At 41.1% G+C, this 20,534-nt stretch overlaps 1 protein-coding gene across 2 annotated transcripts in view; it reads right to left on the bottom strand.

Moving 5' to 3' along the window:
• DOCK5 (dedicator of cytokinesis 5) overlaps positions 1-20,534 on the bottom strand; it is a 281,193-nt gene that overhangs the window by 116,886 nt on the left and 143,773 nt on the right. For both annotated transcript variants that reach the window (XR_006345828.1, XM_043927733.1), the window contains exons 11-13: positions 17,462-17,534; positions 13,809-13,951; positions 3,369-3,494 (exon numbers count right to left, since the gene is read on the bottom strand). Coding sequence is in view for 1 of the 2 variants with exons in the window: in XM_043927733.1 (XP_043783668.1) it covers positions 3,369-3,494; positions 13,809-13,951; positions 17,462-17,534 (342 nt within the window). In the remaining variant the exon portion in view is untranslated. The remainder of the gene's footprint in view (positions 1-3,368; positions 3,495-13,808; positions 13,952-17,461; positions 17,535-20,534) is intronic.

The following is a 20,534-nucleotide window of genomic DNA, read 5'->3' on the forward strand; positions in this document are numbered from 1 at the left end:
CAAGGAAGTCCCATATACTTCCATTGCTTAAGCCACGCAGCCCGTGGTTCTTTGTCACGGCAGCCCAAGCAGACTAAGACAGGGCATAAGAACCAAATACTGAGGAACTCTGAAGTTTAAAGGTGAGCTCGAAGATGGTAAGTTGGCAAAGGAATCCTGGGAGAGACGCCAGGGGAAGAAAAAAATGAGAAGAGTGTGGCATCACCAACAACGTGTGGCAACATTCCAAAAGACGGAGTGAGCAACCGTGTCATATGCTGGCCAGAGATGATCATCAGGCTAAGAATATCCACTGGACTTAGAGACACTGTAATCTTTAGTGAGCAGTGATAGCCATTCTGGACAGAGAGAGACTGACAGGTGAAAAAAGAGAGAGGATATAATTGCTTCCACGAATTTAGCTACAAGGGAAAATGCAGCAGAGGGAAGAATTAAAGAAGAATCTGGAGCCTGTTCAAATGGTGACAAAAAGGACCTCAGTGAGGGATGTTGGCCCAGATCTATGTTTCTCAAACCTGGCCAATTACCAGAATCCCCAGGAGAACCTGATAAAGGTCCATATGGTCAAAACTACGATGTTTACAGTAGTCATGTATGGATATAAGAGGTGGACCATAAAGAAGGCTGAGTGCTGAAAAACTGATGCTTTCAAACTGTGGTGCTGGAAAAGATTCTTGAGAGTCCCTTGGACTGCAAGGAGATCAAACCGGTCAATCCTAAAGGAAATCAACCTTGAATATTCATTGGAAGGACTGATGCTGAAACTCTAATACTTTGGCCACCTGATGCAAAGAGATAACTCATTGGAAAAGACCCTGATGCTGAGAAAGATTGAGGGCAGAGAAGGGGGCGACAGAGGATGAGATGGCATCACTGACTCAATGGACATGAGTCTGAGCAAACTCCAGGAGGTAGTGAAGGACAGAGAAGCCTTGTGTGCTGCAATCCATGGGATGGCAAAGACTCGGACAAGACTCAGTGACTAACAACAACCTGGAGAACCCGGGTCTTACAAACTGAATCAGAGTTTGGAAAAGTCTGGGAATCTGTATTTTAATATTACCCAGGTAATCCTGATTGGCTAAACCAAAGACTTACACTTGAGAACCATCATTCTGGATGATTTTTAAAGTCTATTATAGCCCTGGCAGTTTGAGAAACACAGATCTGATTTTAAAGGTGAATTCACTTTGTCCAAAGAAAAAACTTGTCTATTTCATTTTTTTAGGTTTCGGTCTTGCTGAAGAAATAAAACGGCCATCAGTTACAGGAAGAATACCAATACTTATTTTTATAAACAGCAATAAGACAAACATTTTCCAAGAATGTTGATGAACATGCATTAGGGTGAAACAGCTCTGTAAAGGATGAAGCAGATGAAAACTACTATTTGCAAGCAAAGAAGAAGATCTCCATTTTAGAACTCTCTCACTTGTTCACTCCACAAATAATTCCTTTAATACTCACTATGTACACAAATGCGTGAGGCTGTCAAACTGTTTTGTGTGTGCATGCTCAGTCTCAGCTGTGTTCATCTATTAGCAGCCCCATGGACTGTGCCCACCAGGCTCCTCTGTCCATGGGATTTCCCAGGCAAGAATACTGGACAGGGTTGACACTTCCTCCTCCAGAGGATCTTCCCCACCCAGGGACTGAACCGCATCTCCTGCACTGGCAGGCGGATTCTTTCCACTGAGCCACCAGGGAAGCCCATCAAATTATTACTGCTCCTTAATTTCACCAAGGAGGAACAAGAGCTTCAATTAGTTTAAAAGAACCTGGGGACTTCCTTTGTGGTCCAGTGGTTAAGAATCTGTGCTTCTATTGCAGGGGGCACAGGTTCAATCCCTGGTCAGGGAACTAAGATCCCACATGCTCTGCAGGGCAGCTAAATTAACAAATGAAAATTAAAAAAAAACCTGAATTTTTACGCAATAGATGTAACAGTTTGGTTTTCAAGAATTTTTCTAACATGCCAAAGATTGTTTATTCGTATTTTTTCCTAATGAATATACAACATATCTGTGTTTTAATATTTATAATATATATTTTATATAATACACACACATAAAGTTCCTCAAGGGGATGATGTTCTTTTATCACTACAATGATCAAGGAAGTAAATGGGTCAAATTGGTGAGTTCCCTAGAACACACAGGCAGATCACTATCACGTGGTGGCAAAAAAGATGAAACTACAGTGGGAAACTGCAAAACGTTTACATTCCTATCACCCCAAGTAAGGGGAGAGCCAAGACCACAGCTGGAGCTAAAGTCAATGGAGCAGAAGGTCCGGCTGAGTTTGGGCTGAGCGGGCACCTTGCTGCAGTTTCCTGTCAAGGAGCCCACAGTGTTGGTGATGGCATCATGAGAAGAGGCACGTGCAGATGAAGCAAGTTATTCTTGGGGCAGAGAACCTGTGCTATTTAGTGCTACCGAATGGGTGGTCTAGGAAGTATTTCAGAAGGACTTGTGCAGAACACTAAGGAAGAGAAAGCAAAGAGAAAATCTTGAGTTACTTGTAAAAGCGCTCTCTTGGGCTTGCATACTGGGTAGTTTTCTAAGAAACTGCAACTTGCAAACGATGAAATTTGATCCATGTTGCCTCAAGGGTCCCATGAGAGCACTCCATGGTCACTGTGGCACTATGTACAATAGCCAGGACATGGAAACAACCTAAATGGCCATCAGCAGAGGAATGGATAAAGAAGATGTGGTACATATATAAAATGGAATATTACTCAGCCATAAAAAGGAAAAAAAATTGGGTCATTTGCTGAGACATGGATGGACCCAGAAACTGTCATATAGAGTGAAATAAATCAGAAAGAAAAAATCATATTCATTCATATATGTGGAATTAGAAAAAACTGTTATATATAATCCTATTTATAAAGCAGAAATAGACACACAGACATAGAGAGCAAATGTACGGACACCCAGAGGGGGAAGGGGTTGGGATGAACCGAGAGATGGGCATTGACATGTATACACTATTTGTGCATGTGTGTGTTAAGTTGCTCAGTCACGTCCGACTCTTTGCGACCCCATGAACTGTAGCCCACTATACTCTTCTGTTCATGGAATTCTCTAGGCAAACACTATTCATACTATGTGTAACAGATAACCAACGAGAACCTATGTATAGCACAGGAATCTCTACTCATTGCTCCGTGGTGATCTAAATGGGAAGGAAATACAAAAAAGAGGGGATATATGTATAGGTATAGCTGATTCACTTTGATGTACTATGGAAATTAACATTGTAAGGCAACTACACTTGAATAAAAAAAATTTTTTTTAAAGTGATGGCTACATGGAAGAAAGTCCTAGAGAATGCATAACAGGTGAATCAAGCAAAGCATTTACCTGGAAGGATTATCTCAGGAAAGCCCATCTTCCGTGCAATAGCTGTGGATCGATCAACCAAGTGTGAAAAATTTTTCTGAACTTGCGTGAGGTCTCCTGGCAATAGCTTCAAGGACACCCAAAGTCCTTTAAAGAAAAAAAGACAAATTTTTAGCTCTTTGTTATGATCTATATAATAAATGCACACTTGAATAAGAAAAATATATGCCTGGTATTAATACACAGATACATTACTGAAAAGACATCAATTCTCCCCCAGTTAACTTATAATTTTAATGACACTCCTGACAAAAGCATAGCAGGATTTCTTTGAGAATTTGACAGAGAGGTAAACAGATGTTTGCTCTGGGGGTTGGGGGGAAGATGGTCCCTATCAGATACCAAAATACTGTGAAGTTATAATAATGAGTGATATTAGTAGTAAAGATATATAAATCAATGAAAACAATGAAATCAAGTACTATTATATACAGCTATTAAGCATACAGCAAAAGAGACAACAAATCATGAAAAAATGGATCAATTCCATAAATGTACTGAAATATTCTACTGTACTCAGAGCAGAATCAATCTAACCTCTCACCACATATTTTCATTAAAATAAATTCCTAATGTAAAAAATAATAGAAAAACAGACCAGAAATTAAAAACATAAGTGTACAAATTTCTGGACCATTTTTCTAAGTAAAGAAACAAAGGAAGAAACCACAAAAGCAAGATAATTATCTATACAAGCTGAAATTTTGATAGTCATAAAAAAAACAAAAGGTATACTTCATATACCATACACTACATACAACTATAAAAGGCATGGCAAAATGCTTATAAGAAATTATGAGTTTATACTCACTAGATGAAAAATATTCAGATCACAAACAAAACATGAATACACAATTCACCAGGAAATACAAGAAGTTTATAAATATTTGGCTAACCAGAAACTAATAAGTATGCATCCTAAGTAGATGGACTATTACCTTTAGTATACAGAGTTTATAAAAACTGAGAATGAAAACTTTAGAAAATTATAAATACATATGAGTGCCAGATAACTCACTGTCATTTTTTTTTTTTTTTTGATGCAACAGAGTTATAGAAGTCAACTTTCCACCCCTCAAACAGGTAAAGAATTTTAAACATCAGTTTGCCAAGCAGGCAGATAGTAATTAGCGCCCATCTATGGAAAGCGTTCTGGTAATATGTGCGTCTCCAGTCATAAGCTTATTCCTATCATCTGGGCCAGAAATCCTACTTCTGGGAATTTTCTTGGGGAGACAGTCCTAAATATGAAAAAGATAGTATGCATCTTTTGGAGAAGGCAAGGGCAACCCACTCCAGTACTCTTGCCTGGAAAATCCCATGGACGGAGGAGCCTGGTGGGCTGCAGTCCATGGGGTCGCTAGGAGTCAGACATGACTGAGAGACTTCACTTTCACTTTTCACTTTCATCCATTGGAGAAGGAAATGGCAACCCACTACAGTGCTCTTGCCTGGAGTATCCCCGGGATGGGGGAGCCTGGTGGGCTGCCGTCTATGGGGTCGCACAGAGTCAGACACGACTGAAGTGACTTAGCAGCAGCAGCAGTATGTATCTTTCATAGTGCACGTCTTATATACCTTCATATATAAAGATAGTCATACCAGAGTTATTTAAATTTATAATGGTGACAAACTAGAAATTACTTAAGTATTTACCTAGGGGATTTCATGCTTGGGAAGAAAAAAAAAATAATCCAAGCAATGGAATATTACACAGCCACAAAAAGTATTTATGAAGAGCATGAAAACATTTGAAAAGTATTTTGTTAGGAAGGAAGAGAAGGAATATTTTCTTACAGTTTTGATAAAAAAAAATTATACAGAGACAGCAATCTAATTAAGAATTTTCCACTCTAACAAATTACATCCTTAGGTTAGGAGTTCTAAAACAACAGAAATGGTGAGGAGGAGCCAAGATGGCGGAGGAATAGGACTGGGAGACCACTTTCTCCCCTACAAATTCGTTGAAAGAACAATTGAACGCTGAGCAAACTTCATAAAACAACTTTTGATTGCTAGCAGAGGACATCAGACGCCCAGAAAAGCAGCCCATTCTCTTCAAAAGGAGGTAGGACAAAATATAAAAGATAAAAAGAGACAAAAGAACTAGGGACGGAGACCCGCCCCGGGAAGGGAGACTAAATAGAGGAAGGCAACCCTCGCACTGGCGGGTCTGCGGGAAGTTTTCGAATCTCAGAGGGCAACCGGCAACCTAACTGGGAGGAAAAATAAATAAAACCCACAGATTACGTGCCTAAAAGCAACTCCCAGCAGAAAAGTACCCCAGACGCCCATATCCACCACCAGCAAGTGGGGGCAGAACGGAGAGGAGCCGGCGCACTGCTTAGGGTGAGGACCGGGCCGAAGGCCCTGAGAGCAATCGGAGGGAGCTTTCGCGAGACAGCAACCTAAACTGTGGGATAGCAAGAGACAGAGAGAAAATTAACCGGCCTGAACACACTGCCGGCCGTTCACAGAAAAAAGGACTGATCCCCGCCGGAGGCAGGAGGCAGGGGGTAGGGGAAAGGGGCAAACTCGGCCCCAGAGACGGCATCCCCTAGCACACTGGAAACAGGCCCCCAGTTTCTAACCAAAGACTTCCTGAGATTCTGGATGGTTGACATCCGCCGGGAGGGTCGCGGCTAGACACAAGGCGCACGCACCCCACCGGCGCGCGCGGAAACTGAGGCGGGGACCGCGGAGGGGATAAGGCGCCCTGCACCCGGGGAGAATGCGCCCGTCAAGCTCCTGGCTGCCTGAGCTGCTCGGGCAGAGGAAGGCACAAAACGCAGGCACAACCAAGTCCGCGCGTTTGTTGAATACCCGAAAACTGGAACCGCACGCAACGCAGGGCACGCTCCATATAGAGCAGCCGGGAGTCTGAGCAGCGTAGACGGGGAGAGCACACACACCTGTGAGCGGGGGCAAACCCAGTGTGGCCAGAACACTGTGAGTGCTCCCCACACACAGCGATATCTGTCTGCAGCGCCCCTCCCTCCCTGCAGCAGGACTGAACTAGCGAACCTGAACAAGAGACCACCTCTGCCCGCCTGTGTCAGGGTGGAAATTAGACACTGAAGAGACCGGCAAACAGAAGTCAAATAAACAAAGGGAACCGCTTCAGAAGGGACCGGTGCAACAGATTAAAATCCCTGTAGGTAACACCGACTACACGGGAAGGGGCCTACAGATATTGAGAAGTGTAAGCTGGAACAAGGAGCTATCTGAAACTGAACCGAACCCACACTGCCCACAACAGCTCCAGAAAAATTCCTAGATATATTTTTACCTTTTTTTTTTTCAGTTAAAAAAAAAATTTTTTTTCTTTTCTTTTTTTTTCTCTTTTATTTTCTTTTAAAATTCCCTATTACTCCCCCATTACTCCTTAACTTTCATTTTCATATATTTTTATGATTTTTTTAATTAGGAAAAAAAAATTTTCTTGTTTTTTTTCTTCTTTTTTTTTTCTCTTATCTTCTTTTAAAGTCCTCTATTACTCCTCTATTACTCCTTAACTTTCATTTTCATTTCACTATAACCTAGCAAAAAAAAAAAGGAGAGAGAAGCCCTATTTTTAAACCGAACTTCATATATATTTCTAAAATTTTTTGGTTTTGTTTTTGCTTTTAATATTGTATTTTTAAGAGTCTAACCTCTACTCTAGATTTTTAATTTTTGTTTTTCAGTATGTGATATAAATTTTGGACATTTAAGAATCCAATATTCAGTTCCCATTTTTATTCAGGAGTGTGTTGATTACTGTCTCCCACTTTTGACTCTCCATTTTCTACCTCAGAACACCTCTATTTCCTCCTTTCCCCTTCTCTTCCCAATCCAATTCTGTGAATCTTTGTGGGTGTCTGGGCTACGGAGAACACTTTGGGAACAGAGAACTGCGTAGATCTGTCTCTCTCCTTGAGTCCCCCTTTTCTCCTCCTGCTCATCTCTTATCTCCCTCCTCACTCTCCTCTTCTTCATGTAACTCTGTGAACCTCTCTGGGTGTCCCTCACGGCGGAGAATCTTTTCACCATTAACCTAGAAGTTTTATTATCAGTGCTGTATAGTTGGAGAAGTCTTGAGACTACTGGAAGAATAAAACTGAAATCCAGAGGCAAGAGACTTAAGCCCAAAACCTGAGAACGCCAGAAAACGCCTGACTACAGGGAACATTAAGTAATAAGAGACTGTCCAAAAGCCTCCATACCTACACTGAAACCAACCACCACCCAAGAGCCAATAAGTTCCACAGCAAGACATACCACGCAAATTCTTCAGCAACGCAGGAACATAGACCTGAGCGTCAACATACAGGCTGCCCAAAGTCAAACCTAACACATAGACCCATCTCAAAACTCATTACTGGACAATCCATTGCACTCCAGAGAGAAGAAATCCAGTTCCATGCACCAGAATACCGACGCAAGCTTCCCTAACCAGGAAACCTTGACAAGCCAATCATCCAACCCCGCCCACTGGGTGAAACCTCCACAATAAAAAGGAACCACAGACCACCAGAATACAGAAAGCCCACTCCAGACACAGCATCTAAACAAGATGAAAAGGCAGAGAAACACCCAACAGGTAAAGGAACATGAAAAATGCCCACCAAGTCAAACAAAAGAGGAGAAGACAGGGAATCTACCTGAAAAAGAATTTAGAATAATGATAATAAAAAGGATCCAAAATCTTGAAAACAAAATGGAGTTACAGATAAATAGCCTGGAGACAAGGATTGAGAAGATGGAAGAAATGTTTAATAAGGACCTAGAAGAAATAAAAAAGAGTCAATTAAAAATGAATAATGCAATAAATGAGATCAAAAACACTCTGGAGGGAACCAAGAGTAGAATAATGGAGACAGAAGATAGGATAAGTGAGGTAGAAGATAAAATGGTGGAAATAAATGAAGCAGAGAGGAAAAAAGAAAAAAGAATCAAAAGAAATGAGGACAACCTCAGGGACCTCTGGGACAATGTGAAACGCCCCAACATTCGAATCATAGGAGTCCCAGAAGAAGAAGACAAAAAGAAAGGCCATGAGAAAATACTCGAGGAGATAATAGCTGAAAACTTCCCTAAAATGGGGAAGGAAATAGCCACCCAAGTCCAAGAAGCCCAGAGAGTCCCAAACAGGATAAACCCAAGGCGAAACACCCCAAGACACATATTAATCAAATTAACAAAGATCAAACACAAAGAACAAATATTAAAAGCAGCAAGGGAGAAACAACAAATAACACACAAAGGGATTCCCATAAGGATAACAGCTGATCTATCAATAGAAACCCTTCAGGCCAGAAGGGAATGGCAGGACATACTTAAAGTAATGAAAGAGTATAACCTACAACCTAGATTACTGTACCCAGCAAGTATCTCATTCAGATATGAAGGAGAATTCAAAAGCTTCACAGACAAGCAAAAGCTGAGAGAATTCAGCACCACCAAACCAGCTCTTCAACAAATGCTAAAGGAGCTTCTCTAGACAGGCAACACAGAAAGGCTGTATAAACGTGAACCCAAAACAACAAAGTAAATGGCAACGGGGCCATACCTATCAATAATTACCTTAAATGTAAATGGGTTGAATGCCCCAACCAAAAGACAAAGACTGGCTGAATGGATACAAAAACAAGACCGCTATATATGCTGTCTACAAGAGATCCATCTCAAAACAAGGGACACACACAGACTAAAAGTGAAGGGCTGGAAAAATATATTTCACGCAAATGGAGACCAAAAGAAAGCAGGAGTCGCAATACTCATATCAGATAAAATAGACTTTCAAATAAAGGCTGTGAAAAGAGACAAAGAAGGACAGTACATAATGATCAAAGGATCAATCCAAGAAGAAGATATAACAATTATAAATATATATGCACCCAACATAGGAGCACCGCAATATGTACGGCAAACGCTAACGAGTATGAAAGGGGAAATTAACAGTAACACAATAATAGTGGGAGACTTTAATACCCCACTCACAACTATGGATAGATAAACTAAACAGAAAATTAACAAGGAAACACAAACTTTAAATGACACAAGGGACCAGCTAGACCTAATTGATATCTATAGGACATTTCACCCCAAAACAATCAACTTCACCTTTTTCTCAAGTGCACATGGAACCTTCTCCAGAATAGATCACATCCTGGGCCATAAATCTAGTCTTGGTAAATTCAACAAAATTGAAATCATTCCAGTCATCTTTTCTGACCACAGTGCAGTAAGATTAGATCTCAATTATAGGAAAAAAATTATTATAAATTCAAACATATGGAGGCTAAATAACACTCTTCTGAATAACCAACAAATCATAGAAGAAATTAAAAAAGAAATGAAAATATGCATAGAAATGAATGAAAATGAAAACACAACAACCCAAAACCTATGGGACACTGTAAAAGCAGTGCTAAGGGGAAGGTTCATAGCATTACAGGCTTACCTCAAGAAACAAGAAAAAAGTCAAATAAATAACCTAACTCTACACCTAAAGCAACTAGAGAAGAAAGAAATGAAGAACCCCAGGGTTAGTAGAAGGAAAGAAATCTTAAAAATCAGGGCAGAAATAAATGCAAAAGAAACTAAAGAGACCATAGCAAAAATCAACAAAGCTAAAAGCTGGTTTTTTGAAAAAATAAACAAAATTGACAAGCCATTAGCAAGACTCATTAAGAAACAAAGAGAGAAGAACCAAATTAACAAAGTTAGAAATGAAAATGGAGAGATCACAACAGACAACACTGAAATACAAAGGATCCTGAGACTACTACCAGCAGCTCTATGCCAATAAAATAGACAACTTGGAAGAAATGGACAAATTCTTAGAAAAGTATAACTTTCCAAAACTGAACCAGGAAGAAATAGAAGATCTTAACAGACCCATCACAAGCAAGGAAGTCGAAACTGTAATCAGAAATCTTCCAGCAAACAAAAGCCCAGGACCAGATGGCTTCACAGCTGAATTCTACCAAAAATTTAGAGAAGAGCTAACACCTATCTTACTCAAACTCTTCCAGAAAATTGCAGAAGAAGGTAAACTTCCAAACTCATTCTATGAGGCCACCATCACCCTAATTCCAAAACCAGACAAAGATGCCACAAAAAAAAAAAAGAAAACTACAGGCCAATATCACTGATGAATATAGATGCAAAAATCCTTAACAAAATTCTAGCAAACAGAATTCAACAACATATTAAAAAAATCATACACCATGACCAAGTGGGCTTTATTCCAGGAATGCAAGGATTCTTTAATATCTCAATAGATGCAGAAAAAGCCTTTGACAAAATTCAACATCCATTTATGATTAAAACTCTCCATAAAGCAGGAATAGAAGGAACATACCTCAACATAATAAAAGCTATATATGACAAACCCACAGCAAGCATCACCCTCAATGGTGAAAAATTGAAAGCATTTCCCCTGAAATCAGGAACAAGACAAGGGTGCCCACTCTCACCACTACTATTCAACATAGTTTTGGAAGTTTTGGCCACAGCAATCAGAGTAGAAAAAGAAGTAAAAGGAATCCAGATAGGAAAAGAAGAAGTGAAACTCTCGCTGTTTGCAGATGACATGATCCTCTACATAGAAAACCCTAAAGACTCTACCAGAAAATTACTAGAGCTAATCAACAAATATAGTAAAGTTGCAGGATATAAAATTAACACACAGAAATCCCTTGCATTCCTATACACTAACAATGAGAAAACAGAAAGAGAAATTAAGGAAACAATACCATTCACCATTGCAACAAAAAGAATTTAATACTTAGGAGTATATCTACCTAAAGAAACAAAAGACCTATACATAGAAAACTATAAAACACTGATGAAAGAAATCAAAGAGGACACAAACAGATGGAGAAACATACCGTGTTCATGGATTGGAAGAATCAATATTGTCAAAATGGCTATACTACCCAAAGCAATCTATAGATTCAATGCAATCCCTATCAAGCTACCAACAGTATTTTTCACAGAACTAGAACAAATAATTTCACAATTTGTATGGAAATACAAAAAACCTCGAATAGCCAAAGTAATCTTGAGAAAGAAGAATGGAACTGGAGGAATCAACCTGCCTGACTTCAGACTCTACTACAAAGCCGCAGTCATCAAGACAGTATGGTACTGGCACAAAGACAGAAATATAGACCAATGGAACAGAATAGAAAGCCCAGAGATAAATCCACGAACCTATGGACACCTTATCTTCGACAAAGGAGGCAAGGATATACAATGGAAAAAAGACAGCCTCTTTAACAAGTGGTGCTGGGAAAACTGGTCAACCACTTGTAAAACAATGAAACTAGAACACTTTCTAACACCATACACAAAAATAAACTCAAAATGGATTAAAGATCTAAATGTAAGACCAGAAACTATAAAACTCCTAGAGGAGAACATAGGCAAAACACTCTCCAACATAAATCACAGCAGGATCCTCTATGACCCACCTCCCAGAATACTGGAAATAAAAGCAAAAATAAACAAATGGGACCTAATGAAACTTAAAAGCTTTTGCACAACAGAGGAAACTATAAGCAAGGTGAAAAGACAGCCCTCAGATTGGGAGAAAATAATAGCAAACGAAGCAACAGACAAAGGACTAATCTCAAAAATATACAAGCAACTCCTGAAGCTCAACTCCAGAAAAATTAATGACCCAATCAAAAAATAGGCCAAAGAACTAAACAGACATTTCTCCAAAGAAGACATACAGATGGCTAACAAACACATGAAAAGATGCTCAACATCACTCATTATTAGAGAAATGCAAATCAAAACCACAATGAGGTACCATTACACGCCAGTCAGGATGGCTGCTATCCAAAAGTCTACAAGCAATAAATGCTGGAGAGGGTGTGGAGAAAAGGGAACCCTCTTACACTGTTGGTGGGAATGCAAACTAGTACAGCCACTATGGAGAACAGTGTGGAGATTTCTTAAAAAACTGGAAATAGAACTGCCATATGACCCAGCAATCCCACTGCTGGGCATACACACCGAGGAAACCAGATTTGAAAGAGACACATGTACCCCAGTGTTCATCGCAGCACTGTTTATAACAGCCAGGACATGGAAGCAACCTAGATGCCCATCAGCAGACGAATGGATAAGGAAGCTGTGGTTCATATACACCATGGAATATTACTCAGAATTCATTTGAACCAGTTCTAATGAGATGGATGAAACTGGAGCCCATTATACAGAGTGAAGTAAACCAGAAAGATAAAGACCATTACAGTATACTAACACATATATATGGAATTTAGAAAGATGGTAATGATAACCCTATATGCAAAACTGAAAAAGAGACACAGATGTACAGAACAGACTTTTGGACTCTGTGGGAGAAGGCAAGGGGGGGATGTTTCGAGAGAACAGCATCGAAGCATGTATATTATCTAGGATGAAACGGATCACCAGCCCAGGTTGGATGCATGAGACAAGTGCTCCGGCCTGGTGCACTGGGAAGACCCAGAGGGATCGGGTAGAGAGGGAGGTGGGAAGGGGGATCGGGATGGGGAATACATGTAAATCCATGGCTGATTCATGTCAATGTATGACAAAAACCACTACAATATTGTAAAGTAATTAGCCTCCAACTAATAAAAATAAATGAAAAAAAAAAATAAAACAACAGAAATATATCTGGTTATTTATTTTTAGAATCTGTGTTTCCTCACAACTATTTCTCACTCAGGGTAACTGTCAATACATGACAAACTAAATATGCCAAAAATAACGTTTCCTAATTGCTTCCACTTCGGAAGACAATTACAAGGTGGTTTAAAAAAAAAAAAAGTAACTCAGTCTTCAAAAACTGACTCCCAATCATCACCACCTTGGTATCTAAATTTTAACTGTTTTCCCTTGTTACCTGGATTAAAATATAGTTTCAATTAGCAAAACTCCTCGGAGTTAAAACTAAGTCAACAAAATGACATGGAGGTACGAAAAAATGATTTGCTGGAAAGCCCATTATTTTACATGAAATCGTAGTCATTTACATGACTTTGGTCTCTTTCTCCTCAGTTTTTGGAAATGTAACGGGATAAACCTATACAGAGAGTGGAACATAATTATCTTCAAAACTCTTTTTCTTTGTGCCTTAATTTACAGCATTGGGATCATACAGCAGACGAAAGTGAGGAGACTCATCAGATGAGAATGCGTTCTACAGAATTTACAAAATACAGCTGCGAGACAATGCTCTGAAGTCTTAACTGCCATCAGTGTCAGTCGGAAGTTGAGGTGGGCAGTCCCCAGCAGGGTCTGTTTTATATCAGAGGACGATAAGGAAAGGGCCAGAGTCCAAGGACTCAGCTCTGAGCACCACCACTCCCGAGCCCCACCAAGCCCCCTCCCCCCTTGGTACATAGGGCCGAGTACCTTGTCCTTTGTGATTCACTTCTTTGGTTGCTATCACTTTATTCAAGACTGACGTGAGTGGTTCATTCTCCCCGATCACGTGGGATGTTATCAGGGGCGACATGATTAGCTGCCTCTGTCGGATATAGGTTTCCATGGCAATTCTGGGAAAATGAGAAATAACCGGTAAGACAAAAAGAGGAAGTCTCTGCAGCAGAGCCTCAGATACTGCTGGGTTTGATGGGCCTATCATTTGAAAATATAAACAGTAAAGCAACCTAACGACAAGATATTTTCCATCTTTATTTTCCCACTGGGTGCCTATCTTAGCAAATTCATCTCAAAATGACTTGGGGGGAAAAGGGGGAAAAAAGCAACTCAAGAACAAACAAAACTGATGGTCAAATGATAAGGCTGAAACCAGATGCAGTGCTTAATGTGCTTTCCAAGGTGGGAGAGGCTGCAGGAATGGAACTGCAGAAGAAGGGTGGAAGCAGGGGCAAGAGACCCAGCCCCCAGTTCTGGTTCTTGACAGTAAGCTCTGCTGGAGCCTCCCCTTCAGGCTTCAGTTCCTTCATCTGTGAGGAAACAGACCTGAAACACAGGCCTTGAGAGCTCCCACCTACCTCCACCACTCAGTGTACAAGAGCGGTGCGTATGCAGTGGATTGTGGATGGCGTCTGTAGAATCCCATGTGATGATGAACTATATATAGGGTTGCAATGGCACAGCAAACAAGCCTCACTTTAACAATCAAATCAGGCTGAGAGTCTTACAGGGGGATCAAAGAGGGGAGCACAGCCCCCCTTCTACGGACAGCACAAGCACTATAGGGCACTCCCTATCAGCCTGTGTGGGACAATGGTCGCCAGTCTTCTCTGCTGTGGTTTTGGTCTCTTGCCCACAACACACAGGCCAGCTTGCTCTGCAGGGTTCAGATCTGTATCCTGACAATACACAGGAAGCATACTGCAGTATAGGCGCATGGTGGCTCAGTCGGTAAAGAAACCACCTGGAGTGCTGCAGAACCGGGTTCAATCCCTGGGATGGGAAGATCCTCTGGAGAAGGAAATGGCAACCCACTCCAGTATTCTTGCCTGGGAAATCCCATGGATGGAGGAGTCTGGCAGGCTACAGTCCATGGGGTCGCCAGAGCTGAATACGGACTTAGGGACTAAACCACCACCACCACACTGCAGTATGTTCCTAAAAAGTGGGATTGCTGCAGAATGCGTTGTTTCCAAATGACACCCTCTCAGTCTAGCAGGATATGCCTATAAAAACTCTCCCAATACAATCGCTGTAAAGCTTTTGAGGTTAAGTTACAAAAGCTCTGCCATAAATCTTGGGAGTTCAATGCTAGAGGCCATGATTTGCATCATGAAGGCTTTAAAGTGGCTGCTGGCTGCAAACTGAGTGGTAATCAAATTAGGGCTGGGCTCCTCGGAGACTCAAAGCTTGTATTATTCTGTAGTGGAGACAAACAATCTGAGGACTCAGTGTTTCAGCATAACTGGTAGAAAGGGCTGGTTCTGAAAGTAAGCGGGAGGCACACAACCAAACCAGAAACCCACCTCATAAAGTGAGACAAATACAGAGAAACGCATTCGAGACAATTCATAGCCATAATACTGCTCCTGTTCTACATTTACTTATATTATTTGTATGGAGCAGACTAAATTTCATGTCCATGAATGCTGCCTCGATTATTTATACACACATACATAATATTCCATCATATTTCTTTGTTGTTTGGTTGTTAAGTTGTGTCCGACTCTTTGCAGCCCCATGAACTGTAGTCTGCCAGGCTCCTCTGTCCATGGGATTTCCCAGGCAAGAATACAGGAGTGGGTTACCATTTCCTTCTCTAGGGTATCTTCCCAACCCAGGGATCAAACCTATGTCTCCTGTATTGGCAGGTGGATTCTTTACCGCTAGGCCACTGGGGAAGCCACTGTATCATGTTACCATATAGTATTTCATATAATGTTCAAGAATCTGCCTACAATGCAGGAGACCCGGGTTTGATCACTGGTTTGGGAAGATGCCTTGGAAAAGGAAATGGCAACCCACTCCAGTATTCTTACATGGGAAATCCCATGGACAGAAAAGCCTGGTGGGCTACAGTCCATGGGGTCACAAAGAGTCAGACACAGCTGAACAACTAACAGTTCATACTCATGAATGCTGCTCCTAGTACATATAATCACAGTGTCTAATAATATATGTATATATAGCAGAAACAACATTCATAGATGTGAAAATTATCTTTATTATAAGCATGTTTTTATAGTTTATATATTCATGTCTATGTATTTTAATATTTATTGTATTATACAAGACACAGCAAACTGCCAAGATGTTATTAAATTTTTTCTATGTATAAGTTGTTCAAAATTTTTGTGTGGCTAAATCAATTTCTTTTTTTCAGTCAAATCTCTGGTATTTGACTCAGAAAGACTTCTTACACATCACATCATATAAAACTTTTATTTTTCTATAGTACTTTAAGATTGTTGGCTCTTACCCTTTTATGTGTTATCATCTGGAATTTACGATGGTTTAAGTTGGGAGATGAGGATTAACCTAGGGTTCTGAAATGGTTGGCTAATCTTGAACAATAGCTTTTGCATGGCGTATCTTTCTCCATTGATTTTTTAAATTAATATCATTTAAAAATAATATAACCATATTATTGGGGTTGGTCAAAAAAGTTTGTTAGGGAATTTTTCCATAACATTTTATGGAAAATCCTGAACGAACTTTTTGGCCAACCCATTACTTATTATTAATAAAACCACATTAACTCAAATGTCCTTGGGTCTAGTTTCTGGAATTCTCAGTTTATCACACTGATCTGTGGTAGTGGCTCTACACTGGCTGAGACAGTCATCTTTTCTCACTGACACGGCTGTCTCGTTAGGCGTTAGATCCAGCAATGCTCCCACCGCCTGTGCGAGGTTAAGTGGCACATGCCTGCTGGGGTCAGTCATGATGTTCACACGCATGCTCACTCAGTTACAGGGATGGAGAACAGCTCTCCAGCATCCCCCGGCGGCCCTCTCAGGGCTCCAGCTCCTGAGGCTCAGTAAGGGGCTTGAGTGCAGGTCGGGGGGGAGTCCTTGCAGCCACTCCTGGCTCGGCTTTCCTTCACTGGCAGGAACCCAAGGATCAGTCCACCCTTCACTCCCACCAAGCGTGTTCCCCAGACCTGCAAGAGCATCACCTAGAAGCCTATTAGGTGGAGACTGCAGACCCACCAGAGGGCGTTCTGCATTCATCCCAACAAGATCCCAGGTGATTCATGTGCGGGTTACAGTCTGAGAAGCCCTGTGCTGTCCTACTTAAATCCCGGTCCTCTGTGAAAACTGTTCCATACAACAAAGTACAGGTAGACTCTGGCATTTATACGGTACCATAACCTGGTAGATTTGTCCCTTATATTGCTTCAGTCATTTCTGCAGAATCAGAAGAAGTTAGGTTATCCTCTTAAATTGGAGTCTAATATGAGGATTTTGAATCTAGTCTTCTGTCAGCTCCTCTCAATCTTCTCATTTAAGAGTTCTCCTTGTCTAACCAGGCAAAAGGTTCTGAGCACTTGGTTCTGTGTTAATGCACCTCCCAAGGGCCTAACCCAGGTCTCAACTAACCTGGGTAAATGCCAAAGTACTTACTGTTGAAAGGGAATAAAATGCTGCTTTTCTTCATCATCCACCTTGCCATGTACAATATCAGTAATATCCATCACTAGGAAAAAGATAAAACTTAATTAAAGAAACAAACTGCTGGGCTTCCCAGGTGGGGCTAGTGGTAAAGAACCTGCCTGCCAATACAGGAGACATAACAGATGCAGGTTTGATCCCTGGGTTGGGAAGATCCTCTGGAGGAGGGCATGGCAGCCCACTCCAGTATCTGCTTAGTCCCTCCTTCACTGTTCATATGAAACTATCACAACACTGTTAATCAGCTTTACCCCAGTACAAAATGTTTTTGGTGTTAAAACAAACATAAAATTGAAAAAAAAAAAAAAAAAGAAGCTAATTACTTCAGGCCTCAGTGAAGAACTCTGGAAAATTACAGTATCAGCAAACACAGAATCCTGGAGGAAGAGAGAGCAGGCAGAGATGTTTATTTTTTTGTCAACGATGACTCCCAGTGTCCCTAGGCTGGCAGAAGAATAATTCATCAGGGTCCTCGGCAGGGGTCTGGGTGTTCTCAGATCAACCCTGCAGACTACCCTGTTTAAAAACTCTAATATCCAGGACATGCAGGCAGCCTGAATGTCCACTAACAGATGGATAAGATGTGGTACATATTTACAATGGAATATTATTCGGCCATAAAAAGGAATGAAACTGGGTCATTTGTAAGTGATGTGGATGGACCTAGAGTCTGTCATACAGAGTGAAGTAAGTCACAAAGAGAAAAACAAGCATCTTACATTAATGCATATACACGGAATCTAGGAAGATGGTTCTGTTGAACCTATCTGCAGGAATAGAGACACAGACATAGAGAAGAGACTTGAGGACACGGCAGGAGAAAGGAGAGAGGGGGATGAACTGAGAGAGGAGCACTGACTATTCCCACTACCACGTACAAAACCCACAGCAAGTGGGCACCTGCTGCACCGCACAGGGGGCTCCGCCTGGAGCTCTTGATGATCGAGAGCGCTGGGGCGTGGGAGGGAGGCGATCTGTGTGTACACGTGGCTAATTCGTGTTGTTGCAGAGCAGAAACGGGCACAACACTGTACAGCGATTATCTTCCAATTTTAAAAAACAAATAAAAATAATAAATATGAAAAAAAAATTCTACTAGACCAAGTTGCTTGAGTCACATGACACTGACAATTTTTAGTAAGCCCACATTCTAAGACACAGAGAATGCATTTTTTTTTTGGCAGGAGTGTCAACAGAATGAAAGACCTGGGAGAGGAACTCAAGACTTGGAAGTGGCCCACTGTCCCTCTGATGTGACATTTTCTCACCTGGCTTCTACATAAATGAAGGGCGGCAGGTCATTAGCAGCACAGATTAGAAGACCATATATTGATTTGCTCTTTCACATATGAGAAGAGCTATTAAGCAAGCACTGTGCTAACCCCACTGGATATATTATCTTTTTTATAGAAATATTAGTATCAGCCCTACTTTAAGAGATGAGAAGGGAGGCTCAAGAGGGAGGGATATATGTATACTTATAGCTGCCTGGCATTGTTGTTCAGTAGAAGCCAACACAACATTGTAAAGCACTTATTCTCCAATTAAAAAAAAAAGGGGGAGGTTTCCTCTGGTGGTCCAGTGGTTAAGAATCCACCTTGCAATGCTGGGGAGGTGGGTTGGATCCCTGGTTGGGGAACAAAGATTCCACATGTTGTGGAGCAGCTAAGCCTGCATGCCACCATGAAAGGTCCCTCATGATGCAGCAAAGATATTGTGTGCCGCGACTAAGACCCAGTGCAGCCAAATAAATAAATAATAATAAATTTAAAAAAGAAAGATGAGGAAACTGACCCACAGGGAAACGTAGGTAATTTTCCCTAGGTCAGAAGTGTTACATGGTTAAAATCAGGGTATGAACCCAACAGTGATCACAGGGCAAACCATTTACCAAACTCTGCCTGCTCCCTAGAGAACTAAGAAGTGGGACATTGACTCCACAGGCAGCTGAGGGTAGACAAGGCCCCGAGGCAAGAGGCCATCAAGCCTTGGTTAATAAATTACAAATTAGTCATAAAACATACACTAATAATCCACGCCCTAGGTAACCTGTTTGGAAATTAAAAGAAATACCAAGCTATGAGACAATAATCATAAGAAAAATTAAGGAAACAGGAGGAAATGCTTGCTCAAAGTAACCTAAACACATAATGTATTAGGCTTGGGAATTAATGTTAGTGTAAGGAAGCTGTAAAAAGCAGGCATGACATCAACTTGCTGTCAGCTCTTAAAAGACCCCTGCAAACATTGTAAGTGCATACACACACACAGACAAATACTGCAAAATTTGAATTTAAAACACCAAGTGGGCAATGCATTTGTGGACATCATCTAGTTACTGCTAACCTCTGCTGACGTTTGGCATCAAGGCTTAAACTAATCTCCATGCCTTGAACATACATACACACACACACACAGAAACACAGGAGCAAATAAAAGCCTCGAGCTTGATGTTCCAATCTCCTTAGCCCAGTTTGAAGGACAACGACCTTGAAAATGCCTTCAACTTCTATGAAGGAATAGATTGCTGTGTAGGTGGCTAAACAGTCCTGGGCCAGGGCTGCTTGCCTTTTCTGGGATTTCATTTTAATTCATTATCACGAATAGTGCTGTCCCCTCTAGACACAACTTTGCCGACCTTGAGAGGAAGGGGTGGGTGCAGGGCAGTTCAAGGAACCCACAACGCATACAGCCTCATGGGGTACAGAGGCCGCGTCACCAGCCAAGTGACCCACAGGTCGACCTTGGCAATGTGGAGTTTCCGGGTCCTCATCCCAGGAGCAGGATTGATGGCCTTCAGAACTACTTAGTGACCAAAATGTCAGAGTAAGACCAAAAATATATATCCTTCATTTAACAAACTACAGAGGAAAATGGAGGGCCTCCTGGAAGGTTATGGAGTCTGATTGAAGCCAATGACCCTCTCTGAAAGCAATGCTGCCTTTCATGAGTAAATTTCCTAGACAGGCAAACAGCTTTTCAAGAATTTTATTCAGATAAGATCAATATGTGGCTACAGGCAAGG

The sequence above is a fragment of the Cervus elaphus genome, chromosome 16, assembly GCF_910594005.1.
Source record: "Cervus elaphus chromosome 16, mCerEla1.1, whole genome shotgun sequence".
Classification (NCBI taxonomy): domain Eukaryota; kingdom Metazoa; phylum Chordata; class Mammalia; order Artiodactyla; family Cervidae; genus Cervus; species Cervus elaphus.